This window comes from Ceratosolen solmsi, unplaced genomic scaffold, assembly GCF_000503995.2.
Source record: "Ceratosolen solmsi marchali unplaced genomic scaffold, CerSol_1.0 scaffold47, whole genome shotgun sequence".
Lineage (NCBI taxonomy): Eukaryota > Metazoa > Arthropoda > Insecta > Hymenoptera > Agaonidae > Ceratosolen > Ceratosolen solmsi.
Window position 1 is genome coordinate 1,411,244 of NW_011948419.1, and position 20,429 is coordinate 1,431,672.

The 20,429-nt window shown below is 23.2% G+C and overlaps 4 protein-coding genes across 7 annotated transcripts in view; 1 reads left to right on the top strand and 3 right to left on the bottom strand.

Moving 5' to 3' along the window:
• The window catches only part of LOC105360504 (peptidoglycan-recognition protein 2-like), a 1,501-nt gene extending 1,239 nt beyond the window's left edge, over window positions 1-262 (bottom strand). Inside the window, exon 1 of the mRNA XM_011497412.1 lies at window positions 152-262. Coding sequence (XP_011495714.1) covers window positions 152-230 — 79 coding nt within the window. The 5' untranslated portion in view covers window positions 231-262. The remainder of the gene's footprint in view (window positions 1-151) is intronic.
• A 5,170-nt stretch (window positions 263-5,432) lies between these two features.
• Window positions 5,433-10,363, bottom strand: LOC105360505 (peptidoglycan-recognition protein SC2-like). 2 transcript variants are annotated; one of them, XM_011497414.1, is made up of 3 exons: window positions 10,212-10,363; window positions 8,636-9,049; window positions 5,433-5,542 (listed from the first exon to the last, which is right to left on the bottom strand). In XM_011497414.1, exons 1-3 carry the CDS (start codon window positions 10,324-10,326, stop codon window positions 5,502-5,504), a joined length of 570 nt encoding a protein of 189 aa, XP_011495716.1. In that variant the 5' UTR covers window positions 10,327-10,363; the 3' UTR covers window positions 5,433-5,501. The 2 variants fall into 2 exon arrangements, with proteins under 2 accessions (XP_011495716.1, XP_011495715.1); XM_011497413.1 differs by lacking the exon at window positions 5,433-5,542 and having other exon boundaries at window positions 8,343-9,049.
• Window positions 10,364-11,585: 1,222 nt separating this feature from the next.
• Window positions 11,586-12,245, bottom strand: LOC105360763 (uncharacterized). Its single transcript, XM_011497763.1, has one exon. It carries the CDS (start codon window positions 12,243-12,245, stop codon window positions 11,586-11,588), a length of 660 nt encoding a protein of 219 aa, XP_011496065.1.
• A 1,970-nt stretch (window positions 12,246-14,215) lies between these two features.
• LOC105360506 (tubulin delta chain) lies at window positions 14,216-17,975 on the top strand. Of its 3 annotated transcripts, none has more exons than XM_011497417.1 (2): window positions 14,216-14,233; window positions 16,553-17,975. In XM_011497417.1, exon 2 carries the CDS (start codon window positions 16,609-16,611, stop codon window positions 17,920-17,922), a length of 1,314 nt encoding a protein of 437 aa, XP_011495719.1. In that variant the 5' UTR covers window positions 14,216-14,233; window positions 16,553-16,608; the 3' UTR covers window positions 17,923-17,975. The 3 variants fall into 3 exon arrangements, with proteins under 3 accessions (XP_011495719.1, XP_011495717.1, XP_011495718.1); XM_011497415.1 differs by lacking the exon at window positions 14,216-14,233 and adding an exon at window positions 15,642-15,810; XM_011497416.1 differs by lacking the exon at window positions 14,216-14,233 and adding an exon at window positions 15,996-16,069.
• Window positions 17,976-20,429: the final 2,454 nt, after the last annotated feature.

Consider the following 20,429-nt stretch of genomic DNA (forward strand, 5'->3'; position numbering starts at 1 on the left):
AGATCGTGTTTTCACGATAATAATATTTAATAAATAATTTTTCATAAAAGAATATTAGAATTTATATTTTATTAATTATACGGAAATTTTTTAAGTATATAATTATAACCAAATTTATTTCACAAATAAGAGAAAAGATAAAATTGCATACTTGTTAAGTTATTACATAATCCACTAGCAAATGTGCCAAAGAAAATAATGGCAATAAACATTAGATATTTCGAATTCATGTTGAGTTCCACGTCAGTTGTTGAGACTCTTAGTTTCTATGATTTTCAAAGGGTTAGAAGCATAAGTTAGTATAAAATATTGATATATTGTTTTCATAGAAATTTATAAATATTAAGTAAATAATTGATACGGAAAAACGCAAAATATACTATTTGAACATAAATTTCAAAAGACAAAATATAAAAGGATTACTTTTTTTACACCAATTACATATAATTAAAAAATAAGATTACATGTTATATAATTACAATCCTTTTTCTTATTTGTAGATTGTATTTATAATTTATAAAGAATTTTATTAATTTTTATTGCTTAATGTTTTTAATAAATAGACAAGTTAATATGCAATAGACTTAATATTAAAAGAGTAATTTCTTAATCGTTTACAAAATTTAATTTTATCTTTATGAATTTTTTATGTAATCTGATATGGTGTAAAATTTAAAATGGGAAACAAGTATAAATTATACATTTACTACAAAATATAATTTAAATATTTGTTCTTATAATTTCATTCCTATATTTAACAATAGTTACCCTTAAGATATACATATTTATGACAAAATATTACAAATATTCAATTAAACTTCATCTACGTAATTCCATAAAATTATATATATAGTTTCGAATATCCTAGTATTTGCGATTCAATTTCAAATACTTACAATTTTTCACAGTATTTTTTAAAAATTTACTATTGTAGATGAATATATAATCGTTAACAATTTAGAAGTGAATTATGTTTAATTTTAATACATAGTATCCATAGATATTTATCAGATTTTTAATTAACATCTTCATACTGTGCATTTGTATAAACATACTTTCAGAGGACTAAAATAACTATAAATTTTAAATTTTAAATAAATGCAATATAAATTCAATTTATAAGATTTATTATCATATACGTATTCAACAATATCGAGAAAAATAATTTAAATCTTAATATTATTATTAATAATTGCCATCGTTGTGTTCACGTAGTCAAGAAAATGTTTATTATTGATAAGAAAATACTATTTAATTAATTCTGCACTTTTTGTATAATTTTTTATTTGAAATAATATTCTTTAACTTGTTAATATATAATTGAAATTGTTTACAATAGTAATTATATTATACATTAAACTAAGAAGGAATTTTTTCAAATTATAACATAACATTATAAATCTGAAAATTTTGTAAGATAATTGATATTATTAATCTTTGGATTCACTTTAAGGTATTCAGATATAATATAATACAAGTAGATATTTCTACGAAAATATATAACAAAAATATAAAAAATTGAAATTTTTGTATTTATTATAATTTTTATATACTTAATATTGCAATAAAATTTTCGTTTACATACTAATTATTTTAATAAAATTTTAATTACTATTTTTAATGATTCAATAAAATTTTAAGTAATTATTTGATGTTTTAATATAATTTAAATTTATATATTTAATATTTCAACGAAATCTTATTCTAAATATTGAATATTAGTAAGTTTATAAAAATTAATTCATTTGTATTTAAAAACATACCTTATTTTAAATAAAAAAAAAAAAAAATTCACAATATCCTATTGAAGGATGGACAACTTTTGATCGAATGAACAAAATAAAAGTAAGGCAGACAAATATTCTCTCTACTATTAATTTTTGTTAAATTCGCCTCGAAATTTATTTTCCTTTTTTTTCTTTTTTTTTTAAAATATCTGTTATAAGTAAATATTTAACAACTAGTTATATTTCATATTTTTCATTATAAACGGTTTATAACTCTTAACTTCCCCAATAAGTTGCTTGATTAATTGGATTTTAAATTTCATTAAATCTTTTGTATAATACATAAAGCACATTCTATTGTATAAAAGATTTAATTAAAAAATTATTCAAAAATTATTTGACAAACATGTATTACGTCATTCATTTCAGTATATATATATTTTTTATCATAAAATATTAAGTAAATGTTTACATACAAAGAATAATTTTTATAGATAAGCAATGCAAATTAGAAATTAACTTAAAGAACGATGATTTTATATTATTTTGTCATATTATAAATGTTTTTTTTTTTTATTTGAACTAGTAATTTTCGTAGAAATATTAACTTGAAAGTAAATATTTTCAATCAAATTCTTCGTGATAGATTCGAAAACCTTATGAATAGATATTTGAATTATATTATGTATCAAAATATGTTTAATTTAATCTCATTTAAATAAAAATTTTCCAGTTAGTCACGAACATACTCGCTTAATATTGGAAAATAAGAAAACATAATATATTCATTATCAACTATACTTTATGCAAGCTCATTAAACACATAAATAGAATACCAAGATTTAATAAATCTGAAGCTGGTTAATATTAACAATAACAACAACAATAGCAATAATCATAAAAATAAATATATTGAATTCTTATGAAAATTTTATAGCTTAACTAAATGACCTTGAATATCATTATGAAATTTAGGAATTCTAAACTCAATTTAACATACGAGTACCAATTGCTGATTTATAAAACCGATCTTATATCATAAATTATCCTTTTAATTTAGAATACTCTATCTATTTCATTAAAAATAAAAAAAAAAAAAAAAAACTGCAAATAATAGAACTCAAGAATATGAGTATAAATAAGTGAGTAAATGTCATTCATTTGGCGAATTACCATGCGATTGATGAAAAATCATCTTCCAGTCTTTTGAATACATACTGAGCATTCGCTCGTAATCGTTTGTAATCGTAACATTTCCATTTACAAATAAAATCTATTTTATAACTTCGATTGAATGAATGATCTCAAGCATAATACCAAATACCCTGTACAGTATCAAAAAGAAGAAAAATGTTATTTTCAGACATGAATAAGAAAAATATTTGTTGCATCAGTTGTAATTATATTATTTCTTGGCTGCCATAACGATGAACGAGGTATTTAAGATATGAAATGGCCTCTACGTTCACGTGAACCAACATCGATATTATCTAGTTTTAATAGACGGGTTAATTGGTCTTTTATTTATGAGAATGGCATCGAAATTCTTTATAATGACTTTCATTTTTTTTAATTCGAAATTCATATAGATTCAATGAAAATTCTTAATTTGTCTTTTTTTAAAGTTTACTATAAAATAAAGTTCTTACGTTTGTTTAACGAATTACTAATAGGATTCATTTAGCAATACTTGATAAAAATTGTCAAGTTCTATAATTTCATACCATACCATATTCACAATTTTTTCATCCGTCTTCATCGTATCCGTACATCTCCGTAGAAAATATTAAAATATTCGAATAATTCGATATACATAATTGTAAAATCTAAATCGATAAATTCAAATTAATTAATTTTTAATTAATGGGTGAATAATTAATAATTACGAATTTATTCGACTATATATTATATTGAGAATTTTATAGGTTGAAAACATTAAATTTTTCTATTGCGTTTTTATATATTGTATGTACATAATGTACATAACTCTATAACATTTAACTAATAATGTTGGATAAACTTACATTTTATTATTCAATATGTACTAGTCTATTATTAAATAATTTTGCCAGTTAATATATACAAATATATATATATATATATATGTTCATTAAAACTAAATAAATTATGAAAATTAATAATTCACACTTTAATTCTGATAGAAAATTAATTAATATGGTTATCTTAAAAACACGAATAAAGCGATATATGTGATATTACTGCAGATTTTGGTAATAAACGCTATAAAATTTCATTTCTTAATTTAACTTGATTTATTATAATTTTGTTAAAAAATTCATAGACTAAAAAAATGTTAAAATTTATTATATAATATTATTTATTTGAACTAGATAAGTGACTTCAAATAATTTTCGATACTTTATACTTGATTCGCATAAATTCTTAAAGCTTACAGCATATAAATAATTAATACAACAAGGGGGGGGAAAGGTAATATGCTCTTTTATTCTATTAAATATCATCTGAATTGAAATTTACTATTGTATATTCGAAGAATATTATAAAACTTAATCTATATTAGTAAATTCAGCAGAATATATTATAATAAATCAAAAATTTACATTATTTAAAATAGTTATGTTCATCGCTTTAATACCATTTGCTTACAATTCAATAATTTATAATTTAGCGCAAATCCAAATTATTAAAGTATGATTTTTTTTGTAGACGTTTTCATTATTCATAATTATATAAAATATTAATAATACTCGTCCGAATTCAGTATTTTATTTCAATACAACACATGGTAAACATCCTGTACCAATTTATATATTTTCTATGAACAGCGTTAAATTTAAGTTTATTAATATTTTTACACCTAAATAATTATATATTTCTTGAATAACATAAAAATATTATTAGTAAACACTGTATACATTATTGTAAATATAGAATAGAAAAAATATATAATATTTTACAAATTAATAAGCAGCAACAAAAGGGTACAGATTATTATAATTTTATAAATATCAATTTATTTATTCATAATTTTAAAAAATACAGATTTAAAAGACCATAGTAAAGTGAGTTGATACGAGCAAACTTTCAAAAGTAAGCAAACACGAAGTTATAACCAACCAACGAGTTATGTTTTCGGCCATTTTTGCATGATCATTAATCATTATCCAAGCTCCTACAGAATATGCGATATAATATAATAATAACATAAGTAGAGATTTGTAATAGAATAGAATATTATTGAATTATCTCGTATTCCAATCGCTATTGTGACCGCATAAATATATAATAAAACTCATTTTTACATTAATTTTCAGATTTGTCTGATAAATCGCATCGACGACTATTCAAACGAGATAGATTTGAAGCTTTGAAAGCTCGTGGGGATTCCAAGACTCGGCAACGACTTGTCCGAGTTTATCGATCAGTGGATTCGCATTGATCGTAAATAGATAATTAGAAGCATTTGGATTGAACAATTTCAAAACCCTTCGACATCCCGGCTAAATCTACTATCGCTAAATCTTAAAGATATAAAATTGTTAATTAACAGTTACGTTACTTTAATTAAACAATGGTACCAGTTTATTTGATAATTACAAATAGAAAATTATAATTTAGTCTTCAGCTCTTCGTGATATTCATATTTCAATTTAAAAAAGAAGAAGAAAAAAAAAAGAAAAAAATAAAAACAAAAAAAAAAAGATAAAATTACTTTACCTGTAGCATTGTCCATTAACGTAATAAATAAAATAATGCACAAGGCAAGGGTGACCGACAATGTATTCCTCATCTTCATTTTTTCGAGCTTAATTGCTTACTTAAGCTCCCACAACCTAAAACATTGGTATTTGTATTATTGTTATATTTTATTGAATCCATAATTAAAATAATTATTTTTATCAATTATAAATTAAATGTTTCCCATGAAATAACTTTTATCTTAATTTGATTATTTTAAAAATTGCAATTTTGTGTTTGCTTATTGATTAATGGTATGAAATTTTATTCTTAAGTCTCCGGCTCTTTTAGTTAGAACTCTGATTATTTTACCCTTTAAATTTATTGAAACTTGTTCATCGTAATTAACTCAGATTAGTCGAATACTCAGTATAATTGTTAATTTCATTATTAAATCATTTTAATTATCTATTGTAATTAATTTCAATCGATTGAATATTCAATGTAATTATTAATTTTGCTATTAATAGACGCTATTTGCTTTTGATTGATCATTCGACTTAGTAATAATTTTTGGCGTCATAATTTATATTTCTTATTTATTAATGATAATGTATAAGTTATATTTATTATTACATGTCTAAATTAACACGTGTTAATATGTACTTGTATTATCAAAATCTTTATTGTTATTTATATAGATTGTTTAAATCAAATAAATATTCAAATGTAATTTTAAAAATAAACTTTAAATTTTATTCAATAAATGTTTTAACTCTTGATCCTTAAAAAATAAGTATTTGAAATTCTATTGTAAACATGTGCAACACTGCATGATTATACAATATGCAACTAATGAATAGTAATAAGCAACTATTGTTAAGAAAAAAAGCAATATTTTAATTCACAAACAAGATAATTATAAAAATTGACTAATTATATTATTCATAATGTATAATAATTGAAAAATTATTTGATTATTATTTATTATTCTGATGTTAAATAGATTTATAAAAAAAAAACATTACTAGTCAATATTTAATTAATTTATTTGCTAATATTTCTTTCATATTTATAATTCATATGAATTTATTTTCCTTTTAATACGAAATCATGGCAAAAATAATTAATTATTATTCTACTTACATAAATAATTACATAAATTGAGATATTAATAAATATAGATTAATAAATAATGAATGCCTACAGATACTACACGAGTTTGTAAATACAAATATGATTTATAAATGAATTTAAAATAAATTTTGTAAAAAATTATAAAAAATGTATTTAATCTCAATCATTTTTATTTAAAATACTTATCTTTTTAAAAGAATGATAAGATATGGTTTTTAAAATAAAGCGTTTCTTAATTTTTGTTGCAAATATTATAAAAAAGGTTCAGATGACTATCAACATATTTGACATTTTATTAATTTAGTTATAAATAATGTATCCAATTAAATAATAAATCTTAATTAATGAACACTTATACGATTAAGAGACAATAAATTTTCATCCATAAAATAGAGGTTTTTATTTCATTTTGAAATGAATTTTCAGATGAAAACAAGTATGTACATTAGGTATATAAACAAATTTTCCATAATTTTTAAATATAAAATAAACTCCAAGTTTTAAGTGAGTATTTCAGTTTATTTAATTTTAATGAAACTATCTGTTTCTTTTTTCATTATATATAATACTTTTTAAATAAAGTACAAAAGTTGGTTAGAAATTGATAATGCTGATTATCAAATGACTTTTCATATGAGGTAAGCTTCCTAATTGTTTATTTGCATATGTCGTAATTGGTATATACTTAAATGTTAAGGTTTTCCATGTAATAATGAAATCCTCGAATTTACCATTTTGAATACAGTCAGTGTACATAATATTTAATCATATGTTTAATTTATTATCTATGAGTAATAAAATAATTTAAACTTATTTCTTTTAAATTATCTACAAGTACCTTTATAATTGCATATTTAATTAATAAAATCTAATAGAGTATTTTCAAGATTACAAAGATTACTAATGAAATCTACATTACAATAAAATAATTAAAACCGACCTCTAGAATATAAAACATTCTGTAATCTTGCGATTCTATTTTTTATTTCTAAATTTTGACTATCTTCGTTCATTTAAGACGTAATATTATTTTATTAAAATAATAAATAGACGCGTAGGAAAGATATCCTATTAAATTTTTGTTTATTTAGTAATTAATTTCTATTCTATTAAAGTAAGCATCTATATAAATTTTAAAAAATATCCAGGTTTATAAAAAGTTTTTGCTGAGCTATTTTAATATAACATTTTATACATAATGTAAATGTTTATATAATTTAAATATAAAAGTATTATTAGTACCTACATTATAATTAATTAAATGATTATTTATCTAGATTTATTAATTAATATTCTTAATCATTGCAATCGATAAAGTCGTAATATTTATATATGAGTGTATATGAGTGTATATGTATATATATATATATATATATATATATATAGAAATATCTACGGTTATTTACTTTAAGATTAAAAGATAAAGATTTGCTCTAGTTGTCATGTTAATAATATTTCATTTTTTAACATTCAATTAATTATTAGTTAATTGTTAATTTTGAATCATATATCTTAAATTAGTATTGATTTAAATTAAAATTAACTATTGATTTTTATATAAAAAATATTTGTAAATAAAATGTGTAATATTTATATAAGAAATATTTATAAATGATAATTATAAATAATTATGTAAATTTTCATGTATGAAGTATTTGTTTTATTAAATAAACACTGTATCAATCTTCAATAATACTACATATTTTTTCCGCTTTGACAAATGATTAAAATCAATTCAAAGAAATGTATTAATTCAAAATAAAGTCTAAGATTAAAAATAATTCTAGGATTTTTATGCTTCATCAGTAAGTCCACTGTCTTTATTACTACGTCCTTATGTACTATGATTATCCGTATTGGATACGTTTAATAATCTTAAAAATCATTATATTGTAACTAATTTGTAACAATTATTGCAGCTAAGATATATAATACGGCAAGCAGCTCCTCGCTTATCCATTATTATTAAGTTGTCAAATTAAGTTATGAAATTCCACAGCATTAGGGTGTCGGCGACCAGTGATGCCAAGTTTTAATTATATTATATAAAGTTTCACCAGGACTTTCAGTCTTAATACACTGCCTGTGTCCTAATAACTTGTAATCCTTACTGATATAATTTTCTTTAATGCCAAGCTCGATCAGCTTCTCTGTTGCATAAAGCTGCGCTTTCGTTGGCTCCACTTCATTAAAGGTCCCAATGAACGATATTCCAATACTTTGGTAGTTATAGTTAAAAGTGTGAGCTCCTTCGATGTTCCAGCCTCGACCTTCGTAAACTAAACCGTCACCGCCTACAAGGAAGTTATAGGCAATGTCATTCCAACCCTTAGACTCGATGTGAAATGTTTGGGCGACCCGGACATTCAACACACACTGGGCTTGAGTATAGCAAAATATCGAAGCCGTATGACTTATAATTACGTAAGGAACTGGAATAACTCCCAAGGGTGTCGGTGTTTTTGATGGTGGTTGCGCTCCCCACTCAATACGCGGAATTATGTGCACCCCTGGTATCGTTAAATCTAGAAAATCAACCGTTTTATTATAAATAATAGTTTTAATAACAATTTAAGATAGATAAAATAAGAAGAAAAAAGGCAAATTAAATGTATTAAGAATCTTTTGTAAAATAATAAAATTTATTTTAAATTATTAAATTATGAACATATTATATTTAGAGCCTTAATTCCGTCAAGATTTTAAAGTATAAGTTAATTATCGCTTATTTACCTAATTAAGCAAATGTATTAAATGAGAAATGAGGCGATCGAATAATTTAATGATATTAAAATAAAATACAATTAAATATTGACGTTCGCTTAAAATCTACATTCCCTATTATTCTAATTTCCATACAGATTTGTACACATCTTTAAGCGAAGGTCTAAAAATATTCAAATTATTCTTATGAACGAAATAAATTCGAAATTCATATATTCACATCATAATCATATTTACAATACTTGCTAAATCCTTGTAAACAGATAAAATATAATGTTTTACTATATATATATATATATATATATATATATATATATAATAAAATTTTAATTTAATGAATACTATTTTAAAAAGAAGGTTAATACATTAGGCTTTGCTGTAAATAACAGCTTACGATTAAAGTTTTAATTTAATAAATTTTGTCAATAGCAACATTTTTATTTTTTGCATAATTTACAGTTACAAGTAGTGTTTTTTTCTTTTTTTCTTTTTTACTTTTATCATATTCATCGTACACTGTTCGTTCTATTTATTATACTTTTGTGAAAAACTTTAATTTAGTTGAATTAATTATAAAAAATTTAATTTAACAAATAACTTATAAAAGTAATATTTAATCGCATAATTAGAACAAATATTAAATATAATCCCCAATGTAGATGTTTATATTTCGATGGATTTATATTGAATAATTAATAACCTAATAAATTTAACCAGCAACATGTACATCTCAATTTCTATTTTTAAAAACCTTAACTTTAATAGTTTTTTTTTTTTTTTTTTTTAATAATCGTTCTATATAGGATATAATGATTATTTCATTAACAATATAATGCTGGGAAAGATGAAAACTGTTAAAAAAATAATAATATTTTATCTTACTCTCTCTCTCTCTCTCTCTTTCTCTTTCTCTCGACTAAACTAAGTAATATACCGAATGCTAGTCATTTGATTAATGTGTACCATTACTTATTGACGAATCATTGAGCGAAACTGGAAGATATTGTCGTTTCGTCGAAATAGTCGTACCTGATAACCAAATAGCGAGTATAGTGAGTGACACCAGCATTGAGATCATTATGCAAATGGTAAATACCCATTGCTTTATACGAAACCATCCTGCAATTGTAAATGATATATTAAATAATTATAATTTAATTCGTTAATTATAATTTAATTTTTATCAAATGGCGCTTAGAAATATTTGGCTATTATTTTGATGAAATTGTATTTTGTTCATTTGAAATTGATTAAATAGTTTGTGTTTTTTATATTCACGAATAAATGATTTTTACTGGCATGAGCGGTGGTGATAGTAGCGCGTAGACATTAACCCCCGACATGCGAGAATTGCACTGCCGCAATAAGAATATTCTTATCGTCTGAAGTGTCGAGCGGATTGCAGATGTGCAGGAGCCCTAAGCATTATAATGAAAGGCCCGGGAACAAAATTGAAAATCTCCGGCAATGGCAGATTATTCGCTTAAAATATATCGAGTAATCGAATTTTCATTTCACGCGGCACTTTAGATTGATACATACATATGAAAAAAGTATAAGGGATGAAGATTTTAAGAAATACAATGAATAAAATGACAGTAGTAATAAGAATTATAATTTAATTGTAAAAACTTTTTTTTACCTTCGAATAAGGTCTTATCCATAAATTAAAAACAGTTCATTCATTTATAATATATGAAGAAAACTTTTAGACAGGTAATGAGTATGAGAAAAAACTAAACTACAAAAATTGATTACAACTTACTTTAGCTTGTAAAATAATAAAAAATTTTATTGGATTGTGTGATAATTTTGTGCGATATCTTCTTTTCCTTTTTCAAGGAAATATTATGGTTATGCTCATTGCAAAGAACAAACGAAAAAGGAAAACTTATTCTCTTCATTAAGCATATATGTATAAATAATTTAAAGCTGAGCTAAATTTTAATGAGGAAAGAAAATCTTTGGAATATTACATTCGAAACACGTGCTATCACTATCATTGTCTAGCATTTAAACTCAAAATACTCTACATCTTTCCATACTCTAAATCATATATCATACACTTATTCTTTAAATATATTTCATATAATAATAATAATAAAATATATAATAAAAATTTATTCCCACATAAATTGCAAGTATTAAATGAGTGTAAAGCCATTTCGAATTATATAATCTGTAACGAAAGTTAAAAGTATTTTAAGCTCAATGTTAATTAAATACTACTACGATTATATTGATTTACTTTAATGATATAAATGAACAATAAATTAAAAATGTTCTGTTAAGTACAGAGTAAGATATTTTCTTACACTGACGTGTAAAACGTGTTGTTTAATTACCTTTATTATGATGGGCTAAAAAATTGAAGATATGCGATGGTCTTTTTGATAATGATAGATCATCAAATGATTTACTATCGCTGTTGGTAGTATTGCTTTTGAGCTTTTCTCCGTCACTTTGCAAACTCTCAGGGTCATCGGTAATTGCTGCAGAATTCGTATAAACAAATTGTTTGATAGTCACAGGCCCTTTATAAAATACTCTACTCCCCAAGTGCACGTTCGAGGAGTTTTTTATGCAAACATCCCCAAATTCTGAAGGATTATTAGCTGGCAACACATGTCCATTCATTTCATGCTGTAATTGCGAAGAAGGCAGAGAAACCTCGTCCATCCAGCCCTTATCTTGTAATGCATCCAATGGCTCATCATCATCCTCTGCATCGCTCGTTGATGATGACGAACTAATAAAAGATGACTCTCCATTATCATCTTCCGCAGAATCTGGCGTTGGATGTGGTTGAGAATTTTTTCGATCTTGATAACACATCATCGATGATTGGTTGTGGCTCGATCCCGTAAGTTTTTCTTTTAGTTCCCTTATATTTGATTGACATTCTTTCAGCTCTTGAGAATTTATCTCAATGGCAATTTTATCACTATCCACATCATTATCTGCGCTAATGTCCTCGTTTCTATCAAACGATTGCATTCTTTCTTGTATTCATGTTCAAAGTAAAATAACTATCGTTCATTTATTCTTACGTTAATTTGCATTTCTCTTTTATCTTTTATAAAACATAAAAGCTGCAACAAAAAAAAAATGCAATACTAATAAAAGACGTTAATGTAACGATAATGTTATTAATGTTCACTCTTCGTGAAATGATTCATAAATTTTATTAAGAGGCTTGTCGGTACCTATTTTCAGTAGCTTACATCGACATTATTCTTCATTTAAATCTAAAAAAAAGAAATAATGGAAGAGAAGATGTTCTTCCCAGTGTTACATATCTGTATTTTTCCAGTCGTTGCTTCTGCACAAGACTGCTAAGTTTTTCCTTGTTTGCTCCTCCATTGCATGCATCTCATTTCACGACAGACGTCACGCAATTTTTAACAATTATTGTAGCTAAGCCATTGTACCATTGATTCTCTTTATTTTATAATAATAATAATAATATGTAAATCATACTTGATTAATGTCAGTCGAATAAACAATTGCGTATTTAATTGTAAATTAATTAATAAAATTATATACACCGAAATAGTTTTTATCTAAACTTACACTGATGTCTATTCAATATTTCGCACTTGCAAACTCGCATTATGCTGTAACTAAAAACACTATTTCTCTGTCCCCACTCTCTCTCTCTCTCTCTCTCTCTCTCTCTCTCTCTCTCTCTTTCTCTCTCTCGCTATCTTCTTTCTTCAGGAAATATTCACATCGGACTCTTGTTTAATCCCGTAATATAATCACCTCTGAATTTTAAATGAAAATTTTGTCAAGAATTTTGGATAAATAATAGTTAATAACTGTTCGTAAAAGCATATATAACTTTACTTTACAACAGTATTGTAATGAAATAGAAAAAATATATAATCTTTTTATTCTAAATATTTACCTTTCAATTTAAACAAATATTAAAATATAATAATGTTTGGTGAATGGTTGTTAAATGGCCATATAAGTATATAATAATTATAAATAATTAAAAATTCAGTCTTGATTAAATTTATTTCACCTATACTTAAACAATTGCCCTACATCTTTTACAGTATATATATATTAAAACAACAGCACAAACAAATAGATCTATATATATATATATATATATATATATATATATATAATTTTATAAATGAATAAAAAATGTAAATAGACAAGAACATGTTTTATACATAGAAAATATTTTATAAAATATTTTTAAACAATCCGTTTAAAGAGTTTCTTAAAATATATTCAAGTCTTTTTAATTGCCATTATTTGTTCACCTTTCCAAACTATACTGATAGGTTATAAAATATTTCTCAAAAACAATCGTAACTTTTTAACAACTTTTTACAATTTAACAATCGTACAATTAACTAAATATAAAATAATTATAATTTTATAGTTTTCAATACACTAATCAATTTTGAAAACAACTTATTGAAGTTACTTAATTAGTTAGGGATTTCACGAAATATTATATTTCCGTTGTATATTAGTATTTAAGTTACAGAACTTAACAACTATTTTTTCTTTTTAAATGATAAAATAATGTATAGGTTAGCATAAATTAATAATTAAATTAATAATTAGTTAAGATATTTTTATATTACATCTTCAGATTTACTATATTTGAATAATCGTAATATCTGGTGGAAATATTTTATTGTGCGGTTCAGGTTATTAATTGTATAATTGCTACTGACGTTCCACTCGAGCTGCTTTAGACAAAATCATGTCAATATGCCTTCCGTGTACCAATACATACCTATTTCTTTCAAAAGATATGTCATTTATTATTGCATTTGTTTTCAGTAATTTTCAGTAATAATTAGTAAATCTACCTAATCATCATATGTCTCAAATGAGCCTAAATCGATTAATTTAATATTTCAATCTTATATTGAAATTTAATATAATTTAAAAAGAGTTTGCTTTTTATGATTGTGTTAAAAATGACGCGAACAACAATAGAGGCAAGTAGTGAAGTAAGTCATCTACATCTACTTAAAAATGAAATTTATAAATGTTCTTAAGCGAGATTCAATAAGTAAAAAGTAAAATTCTTAGAGTAGCGTATGCATAAATGACTTTTTGGCATTCGTAAATGGCCATTGTAAATGTTTAACGTCGTAGACGTTAATAATCTGTGCATAAATTTATTATGTCCTTTCCTTCTTTACAAATCTATTACAACATAAATATTAATATAAAACTATAACGAAGTGAGCAAATAGCTATACGTAAAATTAAATAATTTCTATATATTGGCGGAGCTCCTGCACATCACTTTATAAGTACAAACCAGACTTGTTAGATAGCATAATAACGAATTCAAATTGGGTTTATTTTGAAATAAAATTTTTAACAAAACTAATATTAGTAACATTATAATGCCTCTTCCATTGTATATTTATATTATAATTTATGTTTTTGTGTAAATTTCATTTCAAATTTGCATTTTATATAAAATAATAACAATTATTATTATATATAAAAGATCATATATATATATAATACAATATACTATAAACAATTTTATACATAAAGAAATAACTTTTAAACAGATATGTAACTTATAAAATAAAATGTCATACCATAATATACATTTATTATACTAAACAATACAATTGGACATGAAATGAAAGTACTTGGATATTAAAAGTTCTCCAATATAATATCAATATTGCTAAAGTTATCATTTTTATTAGCGATACTCGCTATTGGAATATTCTACATATAATTTTTTTATTTATTTCCATAAGATTATTTCGTTTAGCCAAATATTCTATAGTTTAGAGACTTTTAATACTATTAAACCTATAGATTGTGGAATTTGTACCCTCATAAAGTCCATCCTATATTCACACTCTGATAATATCAAATAAATTATTCTCCAAAAGGATAATAGTTCATAAATTGTCATAAATTACTTCGTATTAATAAACGAATAACTTAATGGATTCATTACTCCTCATATTTCAGGCTGCAAATCCGTCTGAGAAAAGGAGGCATATTGAGAATACCCATTGTTATATGGTCATGAAAAATGTAAACACACTGTAAACAAATTGACAAATAAGCAAACTTACTTACTCTACATTATACCAAAATTCAATTGTTCGTATACTTTAATCCAACGCATAAATAATATTATTAATATTAGATTTAAGTGTAATTATTTAACAAATAAAAATTAAAGGTTTCAATTTATTAAAGAGAAAATTTTAGATTGTTACTAAAGAAATAAATAGAAATAAATAGTAATATTGAATTATTAGTTAATAGTAGTATTAAATAAGTAATCTATTTAATTGAAAATATTCTTGTATTAGATATAATCTCATGTCGATCACGATTTCATCTCTCTTTTGTTTTTCATCTCGTCTCATAATCCGTACATTAATTTAAATTCTATTCGTACATCATTTTACGCCATGAAAATTATTTAATCTTCCTTTGCCCCGCCAATTTCATAACCATCTCAGTTGCAAAAAGTGAAAGGACATTCATCCAAGTTGGACTTTTAGAAAAATATAACCTATTTTGGAAAGATAGCCTTAAAGTAAATTTAAATATTTTTTATTCCAATTGATGAGAGATATACTGTTGAAACAATCATATGACTGTGCTAATTTCACCATCTGAAAATAAAGAGATATTCTGGGAAAAAACATACAAATATATTTTTAATAATACCTTTGTAATAGAAATTTTACCTGCTTTACACAGTAAGTATATTAGATTTGGCCATGTTAAATTTTAAAAGTAATTTTCTCTCCTTGTTTTAGGCAAATGTCTTGTCAAATTACAAAAATTAAAAAGTACATATTGTATCTTAACATTAAAACGTGTATAATTTAAATTTGAGTAAGCTTTAATACAATTTTGAAATATTTAGTTAAAATGTAGCTTATTTGTGTAATTGTATTGAGCATATAAAAATTTAGAATCATATTAAACATAAGTTTAATTACAAAATTATATATAAATAAATATATATTTGTATGCGCGTGTGAGTGTGCGTTTAAAGATTATTTTAGTATTCTATAGCTTTTAAGAATATTTATTAATTTGGATTGATTTTATAGACTACTTATACATTCAATTATACGTATACAATATAGTCAAGAAATATTTTCCATATGAACACTTTTTAATAAGCAAAAGTAAAAATAAAAAAGCAATTTATATTGGAAACTATAAAATGTCGATTAAAAACGTTCGACTATCAAATTTCAGTTTTATAATTTAATAACCCATACATTTAAAAATATTCTCTTACCTAATATTTTATTCATTTACAGAACTATATGGAGTTTTCTCGGGTACATAAATATCGCCTTTTATTCAAAGTGAAGGTATGCTCACAATTCAATTTGGGCAATGTGGAAATCAAATAGGACACTCGTTATTTCAACACGTATCTAATGATCTAGATAGTACAGATACAGGTATTTCGAAGCAAGCAAACAGTGCATACATCGAAGAGAGTTTTGAAAACTGGTTTACAAGTTTAAACAAAGATGGAAAACGTTTAGCAAGGGCAATTTTAGTCGATACCGAACATAAGGTTGTTAATAAAGTATGTAGCAAATCATCAAATTGTTGGACTTATCGTTCGCAAAATTTAATTTGTCAAGCTGGAGGTGGTTCTGCTAACAATTGGGCCTATGGTTCATTAATTAAAGGACCTCAGCTTAAAGATGAAATTTTAGATATAACAAGAAGAGAAATAGAAAAAACCGATTGTTTTAATGGGATCTTGCTATTACTTAGTTCGGCTGGTGGAACAGGATCAGGAGTCGGTAGCTTTACCGCTGAATTATTACGCAATGAGTTCCCAAATAAAAGTATTGTAGCCTCGATTGTATTACCGTATGCATCTGGTGAAATTAGCGTTCAAAATTATAATACCATGCTAACGCTAGCAAGATTTACCGAATCAATAGATTTGAATCTTTTGATTCAAAATGAGCAAATTCATACAATATGTACTAATATCTTGAAAAATGTTGAAACAAAATTAATTAATATTAATGACGTTATATCGAAGAAATTATGTTCCCTCTTCCAACCTGTGCACCAATCTTGGTGTGGCGTTAATTTTTTAACTTCGACTATCGCCTGTCATCCCAGTTATAAACTCGCAACCATTAAAAGTACACCGTATATCTCACCTTCGATAAGTCAGTATGAATCGTTTTACAGTTGGAGAACGTATATAGACCATTTAAAGCAAATGCTACAAATTTCTGTATTAACAGATACAGAAGCAAAACCACCATCAAATTTCTTGAACTCAAAAGCGAATCATTTATATTATAAATCAATATCAAACATGCTCTTGTCTCGTGGTAACATCACTGAAAATGATATGATGACTTGCGATGATTTGCGGAGTAAAAATTTATACGTTAATTGGAATTCGTCTTCTGATCAATTGACTTACTTAAACCAAGAACGTAGACTTTTGAATCAAGACAAATTTTTAACGCTTGTTACAAATAACTCACAAATTCATCAAACTCTAGACGGTATAGTTGATAAAGCTTGGAATCTCTATACTCATTCTGCTTTTCTACATCAATACAAGAAATTTGGTTTAGAAGAGGATGATTTTTTAGAAGCATTTGCAAAGATTGAAAATGTAATTAAAGATTATAAAAGTCTATAAGCTTCCGTAATAGTGATCTTTCAGGAAAATATACCAGCAATGAATATATATATATATATGACCAAAAGCAAAAAAAAAAAACAAAAAATAAAGTAAAAAGAAAAACAGTGCCATTAACCGGCTTTAAAATAATATATTTTTAGTAAAATCATACATTATTTTAATATAAATAGAACATCTATAAGAAGCAATAAATAGCTTTGCCAATCTATTTTTCTAGTCACTAAAAACTGTCGATAAAGAAGAATTAAGTTTAATAAAATTAATTGCCGCAAGATGACGCTGTATTATTATTTTTCTGTCTTACACAAGATTAAATGATTTCAATATAATCAATTGACAGTACAATTATTATTTAAATATTAATTACAGTTTACAAATTCATTTTTAATATGTTAATACATTATCCTACAAACAATATAAACGTCAGACAATTAATACTAAAGCTAATTTAATATAAATTATAAATACATTATAGCGAATATTTTTAAATGGTATATTAAAATATCTGTTGAAATAATTATTTATTATATACGAACAAAATTAATAAGTATATAGGAAAAAATAAAAACTTTTATCTAAATATATGTTAATACATTCCTTTTTTTACTTTAATATAACAAGCAATATTTTTTATTTATAATTATATTTTCCAAAACAATTATCTAATAGCCTAATAAATAGTTTTATATGCATTAAATGTAATTATTATCGACATTGTTACATATATATATATATATATATATATATAACAAACATAGTATTTAATTAACACTTTACGTAAATTGAAGTAATACGTATTTTTCCAATGTTTTATAACACTTTTAATAAAAATACAAAATAAATATAATATAAACAAAAAAAAAATAAAGTTTATACCAATTGTAAATTATATATAATAATGTATTATATGTTATACATACATTTTTGGTAACCAATAGTAATAAAATAATGTTAATAGAATTCGAAAATTTGATAAAAATCAATTTTCTTATATTAAATAATCATATGTATAATATTTTTTTACTAATATTTTTCATTGTTGAAAAATTAGTATATAAAAATCAATTTCATAAAAATTGAATTAAAGCTCATTAATTGAAAAGTACATTATCTAATGTATATTTGATATGTTCCTTATGACTTATCAAATAAACGTTATTATAAACTTCAATAAATAAATCACGTTTTTTAACTCCTACTTTATTTTTTTCTAAATCAACAGAAAATACAGTATTGTTAATTTTATTAAACTAATAAATACTGATCGTATTATTCATAATAATGATTGTATGATTTATAAAATGCTAATATGTTAAAATTTGCTTATATATTAATATATATTATTAAATATTAATGCATTATTATATAATAATATTAATTATATATTATATAATATATTAATAAATTAAGAATTTGTATAATATAGTATTAAGTTACTATTTTATATTACTGTTTTATTATTAATTTATACTACATTTGTAAATCGCGTGATTAAATAAAACATATCATTTACTGATAAAAAAGATATTTCAAATTAATATTCACAGAATATTTTTACTTCAGTATAAAAAAAAAACATGCGCAATTGAAGGTAATTCATTTTTTCATTTATTAAAATAGTTAAAAACTTATTAATTCAAAGGAAATACTTAATAATTATGTTTTTATATGAGTTTAAAATATTAAATATAGTACAAATTAATGAATAAAACAACTTAATCGTATGCCCAAAATACAATATGTAAATAATTATTTGCTTTTTGAAAAATGAAAAAAATTTTTTAGTAAAAAATAATTGTATATTAATTCATAGTAAAGCAGTAAAAATTTTCTTAATTTAAATAATATAATATAAATATAATAATATAAATATCATCGATTGGAATACAACCATCTCAACTATTATATTAATGAATAATTAAGAAACTAATTTAATAATTACATCAATTAAATTAGAAAAAATTAATAATATTTATAATTAAAAATTTAAATAATTTGAGATGTATCAAGTTGAAATTTGTTAATCTGTTATTTTTACATATTTATAGTTACCTATTATCATAGCTTGTCCATATTATATATTATATACATAGTCAATTATAAATTGAATTCAAAAAGTTAAAAAATCTCTAATCCTCCAGTTTTGTTAACGTTATTCCATGATTTTTAGTCATAATTTTTAATAATTTGTCATTAAAAATATCATAATTTATATTATTTTTCTTTTTTCAATATCCAATGTAATGTAACCAGATTAATATTATTTAAAATATGTTCATCTAAGTATTAATACTTTTTTCATTAATAACAAATAGAACATACTTTATATATTTATATATTTATATATTATTTTATTTTTGTAGCAAGGATTTTCTTTTTTTTCGTTTTTCATTTTTCTTTTTTCTCTTTTCTTGTTTGTTCTAATTCCTCTGTATTAAAGATTAAAAATATTAATTACTCTAGGAAGAGATAAAAGATTCATACTATTTTATTGGGAGATAACC